This window comes from Nicotiana attenuata, unplaced genomic scaffold (genome assembly GCF_001879085.1).
Source record: "Nicotiana attenuata strain UT unplaced genomic scaffold, NIATTr2, whole genome shotgun sequence".
Classification (NCBI taxonomy): Eukaryota; Viridiplantae; Streptophyta; class Magnoliopsida; order Solanales; family Solanaceae; genus Nicotiana; species Nicotiana attenuata.
In genome coordinates, this window is record NW_017670455.1 from 126,348 (window position 1) to 134,182 (window position 7,835).

Below are 7,835 nucleotides of genomic sequence, written 5' to 3' on the forward strand. Positions count from 1 at the left end.
GACCATTTGGCCCGGCCAGTTTAGCCCATTTAGGCGCGGGCCACAATACAGCCTTACGGATCATGAATCAATAAATGAATCATTCTTAATATTTTCAAAGTTTGCTCAAGTTAAAATGAATAGATTAAAATGGAAGAGTCATAATCTAAAATGGAAGATGAATTGGAAAATAGACAAATGGTACAAATAAGAGAATCCAACTTGACCAATAGAATCCAACTTTTCTTCCTTTTCGACCGAAGTAAAAAGGTAATTTATTTCTCACAAATTATTAGCTTAAATTCTTTAAAACTGATCCAATTTTCAATCTCCAAATTTGAATTTTTCCGTTACTTTTTTGCAATTTTCAGTTTCTTACATTGTTTTCTTGGTTTGGAAAGATTTAAAAAACAAGGAAAAAGAAACTTTAGGTCATGATTTTATTTATTTCCTATCTTTATCTTTTATATTTGTCGGAAGGAAAACTTGTAGGGAAACAACTTAAAATAGAGCAAAAATTATATATGGCTAAACATTTTTTCTTCTTATAATTGATGCCAAGGGGAAAAACCATGAAAAAGAAGTACATTGATCTTGAGGATTACCAACAGCTCATATTTGCACTCACGTGGTTTTTTTCTTTTTTCTTTTTTGCCTTTTCCTTTTTTCACTCAATGAAACATTGGCAAACAGAAGACAGTCTACTCCGACTCAGATTCCATGTTTCCCATAGCTTTTAGCCCTCTTGGTCTCTGCAAAATTACGAAGAAATATTCTATTATTCTAACCCCAAAATAGAAATAGAAATGGAAATTATTAATTTTGACAGCCAAATAAAAAAATGATACCTTCTTGGTTACTTTCTTCTCTCTAACTTCATATCGCTCTAAGGACAAATCACAAAGCCATGCCCCTGGACTTATCAGCTACATAATTGGCATACGAAGCTTATTAGTTGATTAATTAAATATTATTCTATAGCATTTTTCATACAAATTATACGTAATTACGGTTATAATAACATGGGAAAGGGAAGGGTCCATAAGAACCTAACATTAAAACTTATAGCCATATTAATATGTTATTATTAATACTATTCAAATCATTGAAGATAATATGCCTAGAGTTGTTCCAAGTTTTTGTCCTTTCCGAGTCGGGTTTAAATTAAATTATCTTTTAAGCTAATTCACATTAAAAAATTAATGTTATTCAAAGTTTTACCAAACATTCTCCAAAATTTTAGTGGTGCCCCAGTATACGCAGAAGAATCCGTGCCTAAAAGCTAACACGTGTCCCCCCAAAACTCCCACTTGCCGTCCTTATAGCTCTGTAACACTTTTTTATCCTAGCTATTTGTGTGTCCATGAGAAAAAAGCCAAAGCTACGCGTCCATAAATATCGTAGCCCCACCAAATACCACTACCCAAAATACAATTCCTTTTTTTTGTTAAAATAATAATTAAGATACCACAAACGTAGTCCTTTTTTTTTTAACGTACAGTCCATTTGGTTATTTCGACGAACCTATTCAATATAAATCTGATTTAGTACAAAACTTTAATTAACAGCAAAACCCAAAATTTGTTAAATGGAATAACTTAGAATAGAACTTTCTTTTTCTCAGAAATATTTTAACTTTAATTGGTTTAGATTGAGCTCAAAACATATAACAGAAAATGTTACTATCATGACCCTATTACCAAAGTTTATTGCGTAAAAGTTAGGGGGAAAAAGTTAGAAACAAATAAAAATAAAATAATGGAGTAACGGAGAAGAAAGGAGAAAAGTAAAAGCTTACATTGAGGGTGCGTTGAATGAATTTGGCTCTTTTCTTGGGTCGTTGAGGTAGCTTAGACCCTTTGATGGCCATGAAATCCTCCTCTTTCTCCTTATTTGTTAAGCCGATCACAAACTTCGGTGGCCACACCATCGGAATCGCGTCGCTCCCTGATGAAGACCCACCTCCTCCGCCTTTCTTGCTATCGTGCGCTGTTTCCGACGATGCAGACCCGCCCCCTACACCGTGGTGATGGTGGTTGTTACTAGCATCATCATTATTGTTTGTCTTACTGTTTTGGTGGTGGTTGTGGTGGTTAACGTGCGCACTACCTCGCTTATCGTGCGCACCCACTTTGTCCGGAGAAGCCATCCCTCTTAACCCGTTGCTCCTTTCTCTCATCGCAATTGTACTCTCTGGATTCCTGTGAATAACAAAAACCCAATTCGTCATATAACAATATAAAAACAAAAAGCACTTTTCCTTTTTTTTTTTATTGTTAAAATAAACAAAAACTTTAGCCAATAGTGTAATTACCAAAATAACCTTAGCGTTGGTCTAGATCTGAGATTCGTCAAATGGGTGTTTTGGGGAAGGTAGATGGGAACTATAATGGAGAAACTAATAAAGGAGAGAAAGAAGATGGACCTGTGAAAGTGAATCCAATGTGCACAAAGAGAGAGAAAGAATATGAATAATGGGTATAGTAGTGGATTATTAGTCCCAGATTGGAAGAAGGAAAAAAAAAAAAGGCGAAAGGGCAAAAAGTAGGGTACAATGGCAGAGTAGGAGCCGTCCGATTGGAATTGTAGAGAAGGTTACGTGTCTTGATTACAAGATTGGAATAGTAATGGCTGTGGGATGGTATCTATTGTGAAGAAAAGGTGGACCCACATACCTAAGCCCCTTCTTGAGTATGACAATTTAAAAGTAGGAATTTCTTCACCTTCACATGTACTACAATCAACTCAACATATATATATATAATCAAATTAATTTTATAGATAAATTTTCTTTTACTTAACTTATATTGTAAGGATAAGAATAACATATTCAGTATTATCCCACATCACGGGATCTAGAAAAGATAATATGTACGTAAACCTACGTAAACCTTACCCCTTCCTACCTACCTTCTCATTTCTGAGGATAAAGAGAGAGATTGTTTTCAATAGATTCGTCTTTAACCTATAACCTATATTGTGGAGACGTTGAAACTATACCTTGGTGCATAACATATATTATATTTTTAAATATATCCTATGACATGACAAGAAAGAGTAATTATGTCCACAAAAGCTTTAAGGGGATAAGAGCAAATCACATCTTTTTTTTTTTTTTCCATTCACTAAATCTAATATGGAGGAGAGTAACAGCCGAGAGAATTCAGACAAAGTAGTCAGAAGTGGTAGGATCTGAATGTTTTAAAGAACCCAATCTTATATGATCAACACCCATCTAAAAAAGAGCAGGAAAGCACAAAGAGAGACAATGTCAAAGTCACTTGATTTGATTATTCAACCCAAACAGAACCAGTTATTTGACCAAGAAAAAAAAAGATCCAAATGGAGAGGGGAGCAAGAAAGAGCTAAACATCACATACAGTTTATCAGCCAAATAATATATTAAGGACCAATTATTTAATGTAGTAATCCACCTCATTCAAGCAATTGTGACGGATCAATGACATTAGCACTTGCGTTCAATCATTTCATTCATAATCCTTAGGGGTCGTTTGGTATGAGGTATAAGAAGTATGAGGTATAAGAAGGTATAGTGCTGGTATATTTTATACCACTTCAATACTTCGTTTGGTTAACAAACGAGGTAGTATAAGTTATCCCAGGATTAAAATTAATACCGGGATAACTTATACCTTATAGAGGGTGGAGTAATTAGCACCGGTATAACTAATATATTCTTCTTACAAATTATGCAATTGTCATATTTAATATATAACATACCAAACAATGGATAAAAAACAATCCCACCATAACTTATCCGGCTCCCGTTGGAGCATTCTGAAAATGGGTATCAAGCTTACAAAACGTGAGCACCCACAATAAAATATCCAGCGAAGAAAAGCTCATCCACTATAACCCCAGGCTCACGAGTCTAGTTGTATCACTGTAAATTCTCCGCACTAACATTTTTACTGCCTCCTTTTTCTTTTCTTGACCCCTCAACGTAATAGAATTTCTTTATAATAATAATAAGTTACTAACCCACCCTTCAAGCCGTACAATAATACCAGCTCATATAGTGGTTTAGATACCAACTTTATGTTGTTTGAACCCCTATGTTGTCAATACCCTGTTCATGTCCACTCAGTTTTAAAAAAAAAGTGATTTTAGCTTTTGCACATAATGAAAAGTGTGCTACATATTTGTTTAAATTGGCTACGATTAATGCTTTAAGCTTTTTCCAAACTTATAACTAAATATTTGATATGAGTTTTACATATAGAGCATATATGTCTGAAAATTGTACTACATACTCCTCTTTTGTAAGTAAATACTCTCTGTGTCCAAATTTATTCGATTTCCTTTCTCTTTTTAGTCTGTCATAAAAAGAACAATTAAATTATAAAAAATAATTTAAATTCATACTTCTCATTTACAGCCTTAAAAACATTTATAATTCGCAGTAGACCACAAATTTTAAAAGTTTTAGGACCCTTTTGTCCATAGATAATTTTTCCTTTTTTCGAAATTCCTTTTCAAAACTGTGTTTGTCCATGAAATTTTACAAGTTTTTGGAAATTTTTCGAAAATGAAATTTGTTTTTGGAAATTTCGAAAATGAATTTTTTTTTTAAAACACGCTTTTCTAAATTTTTAGAAACTTTTGTTTCCTCATTCACTTTCAAAACTGTGTTTGTCTACGAAATTTTGCAAAGTTTTTGGAAATTTTTCAAAAATGAATTTTTTCTTTAAAATACACTTTACAAAATTTTTAGAAAATTTTGTTTCCTCATTCACAAAACTGCAATATTTTTTCAAGTGAAATAAATATTCAAATATTATTCTTCAACTTAACTCAAAATATTACTACTTTTTTTCAAGAATTACAATTTTTTTGTCCAAACACCTGCTAGTTTCTTGTAAACTTCGTGCCCACCCAAACTACAGAGGAGGGAGTAATTAATAAGGTTAAAAAAATTTTAAAAAAAAATTAAAAATTTAGATACTAGAAAATGAAGAGAGAAGGAGCACTACACATTAGATTACGATCCATTAATCTGCCGTTACTGAACTCACAGCACGCCGGAGCGTGTACAATCACGCGCTAAACAAGCATTTTCAGAAGGAAAAAAGGAGAAAAAAGTTTACCTGAGATTCCGATGGGAAGGGGACGTCCCACGCTGCCGGAGATTCAAATAACCGTTACTATTGGCAGTGTTAGTGGTAGCGGGTTGATTGCCGGAGTCCTTATTTAGATCAGATCTCACAACCCGTCGATCAACTCGAACCGGAATTCTCTGAACCGCCACTGAATCGGCCGAGTCATTATTATTACTTTTATGATTAATATTCTTATTCTGTACCTTCATGCACCGAAGTCTTTTCCGGTTCCCCCACTGTAACACGAAATCAGACGACGTCGTAGCAGCAGCTGACTTCGTCTCTTTCTGATGGTTCTGAGCTGATCTCAGTAGTGATCCGTCTCTCGAATTTTTATCCATCTCTGGTTTTTATATACACCACGGGCACCTGTAATATCCAATCAAACACAAATATTAATTAACTCAGGTTAAACTTTTTCCATTACTATTAACCGCAGTTAACTTACCACTAATTATAGCAACAAAAAGAAGAAAAGTGTATTATTTTTTTTTGGAAATTGGCAGAAAATAAATTCGTGATCAGAAATTGAAAGTTATCCTATCTAAATTTAGGAAAAATTGTCCAAATGCAGAAAGATAAAATTTATGAAATCCGATACAGCTCTGGTAAAATCGTACAAAACAAAAGTAAGATACGTGAAAACTGCACTATCTGTGTGATAGCTGAGAAAATCTCAAGGAAAATTGTAGATTTTCTAGCACTGAGCATCTGAAAGAAGGAAAATGGATGCTTTTTCATTTCAAAATATATGAAGGCCAAACAAAGTGAAAGCAAAAATCCATGTTTGACGAAACAAAAAGATATTCGGAGAAACAACATTTCCCCAAATACTCTAAATGTTCTTCGACATTTCAGAAATTGGGAAGAAAATCCTCTGAGTTGCAATGAAACCAAAAAAAAAAAAGAACATATGATAATCAACATTTCACCCTTAGTTACAAAAAATTCTTGACAATTTTCAGAATCGGAGGAAAGGATTATTCCCAGAAAAAATGGAAACAGAACCCCACTGAGATTAGAGAAAACAGAGTTTACTGGAATTTTTTTATAGGACTGGTGAAAAAAGCTGAAGTTTCGGAGATGAAAATCGACAGAAACCGGCAGAGGGAGCTCACAACCTCATGAAAATGGCACAATTGAAGGGAAAGAGGGCTAGCCAGCAAGAACAACATCGCATTAGCCGAAATCTTTACCTTTGTATAAAACGGTTTGTCCCTCTTTTATTAGACTCCAAAAATGGAAATTGATGCTGGTATGGAGCTATCGTCACTCGGAAAAGCGTCTCAGAAAAGACTCTATGGCAATCAGGATCCGTCAACAGTGTGCTACAAGAAGAACAAAACGTAAGCTTTTGTCATTGAAAAACGCAAAATCAAACTCTTCAACTGAAACCGGTTTTCACCGAAAACTGATATGCCTACCTTATCTGTTTTGATTTTGCCTCATACCACCATCGATTGGCTGAGAAAATCTTTTCTTTCTTCGTCTGTGAGCTCCGTCAATGGCGAATTGAATCGGGTTCGCTACCAGATGAACCGATTTGAGAAGAATTGCGATTTTAATACTCTGTAAACTCAATTTATTAGTCGAAAAATTAGAGATTCTTCAGTAAAAATGACGACATTTCAGCGCTTCATTCATCAGATTTCGAGTTCAATTCCGATCTTAAAATCTTTCAACATGATCTCTATACTTCAGATTTCTTCCAATATCTCAACTGAATCTCTCCAAATGCAGCGCCTGCCCAACAAAATTACAGAAAAAGCAAAATTTCATGTCAATTACAAAACTTTACCAGAGAAAACTCAATGAAAATCGAGTAACAGTCCAAATTACAGACCTCAAAGAAACATAATCCCACGACCCTAAATCTTCACAATCAGCTGAAGAATTCAAACCTCAAAAATCCTTCAGAAGAAAACCTCAAGCCTCTTCAGAATGTATCTACAGATCAAAAACAAGTACCGATATATGTAAATTTTCCAGATTAAACTCATAGACAATAAACTACACATTCGAATTTACAAAGTTGTTCATCTCGTCTGCGGTTTATTTCGAAGAAAAGATGGAATTACAGAGTTTTAGATCTTCACGCAATTAACAATTCAAGACATTTTCACTCACCATAATTTGGAGGAAAATTTCCGGAGAAATTTGAAAGAAAATTATTAGAGAAAAATTGCAGAGAGAAAAAAAGTGCTCTCACTATCTTCTTCTTTCTCTCCCACTCTGTGATACAACAAAAATAGCCTCTCTGGCCTTTGAACCCATATTTTTATACAACCCCCGTTTCAACTTCAACACGCCGTTTAATCTCTGGCCGTCGATATTTTTACGAACGGTGTAGAGCTCTCCTCGTTTGAACCGTCATTTCGTTCCGTTACGGCGTTACTGTGCCCCACTTATACGCTGCATTTTCCTCGACGACGTTAAGTTGGTCGACGGAATCTTTATGAGGCGTCAGTTTAATAATTTTAATTGTCAATATTTTAATCATGGACCTTTCTCGCTAACCAGTTCAATGGCTCTTTAGTGTGATTGACCTAACCTTGGTGAGTTAAGTTAACTATGGTTAGCTTTATCTTAGTTTTGGCTGACTTGGAGGCCGAGACCAAGAGTCTGGACAAATTCTTTAGCAAATTCAAAAGTTTCTCTCTTCTCTTCTATTCTCATCGTCCGTCAGTCCGTACGGTACGGTATTTACATATTTTGATTCGATACTTAGGTATTCTA

The 7,835-nt window shown here is 34.6% G+C and overlaps 1 protein-coding gene across 1 annotated transcript; it reads right to left on the bottom strand.

Moving 5' to 3' along the window:
• Nucleotides 1-486: 486 nt before the first annotated feature.
• On the bottom strand, nt 487-7,338 carry LOC109239661 (uncharacterized protein DDB_G0283357-like). Its single transcript, XM_019406247.1, has 8 exons — nt 7,227-7,338; nt 6,943-7,046; nt 6,524-6,842; nt 6,296-6,427; nt 5,088-5,468; nt 1,778-2,180; nt 828-905; nt 487-731 (listed from the first exon to the last, which is right to left on the bottom strand). The coding sequence occupies exons 5-8, from the start codon at nt 5,438-5,440 to the stop codon at nt 681-683; spliced, it is 885 nt and encodes a 294-aa protein (XP_019261792.1). The 5' UTR covers nt 5,441-5,468; nt 6,296-6,427; nt 6,524-6,842; nt 6,943-7,046; nt 7,227-7,338; the 3' UTR covers nt 487-680.
• Between the last annotated feature and the right edge of the window lie 497 nt (nt 7,339-7,835).

Coding starts and splice junctions, on each gene's coding strand:
- LOC109239661 (XM_019406247.1), bottom strand. CDS start 5,440: ATGGATAAAAATTCGAGAGACGGATCACTACTGAGATCAGCTCAGAAC. Junction 2,181..5,087: donor CCTTCCCATCGGAATCTCAG/GTAAACTTTTTT, acceptor TGTTATTCACAG/GAATCCAGAGAGTACAATTG. Junction 732..827: donor AGAAGAAAGTAACCAAGAAG/GTATCATTTTTT, acceptor GTAATTTTGCAG/AGACCAAGAGGGCTAAAAGC.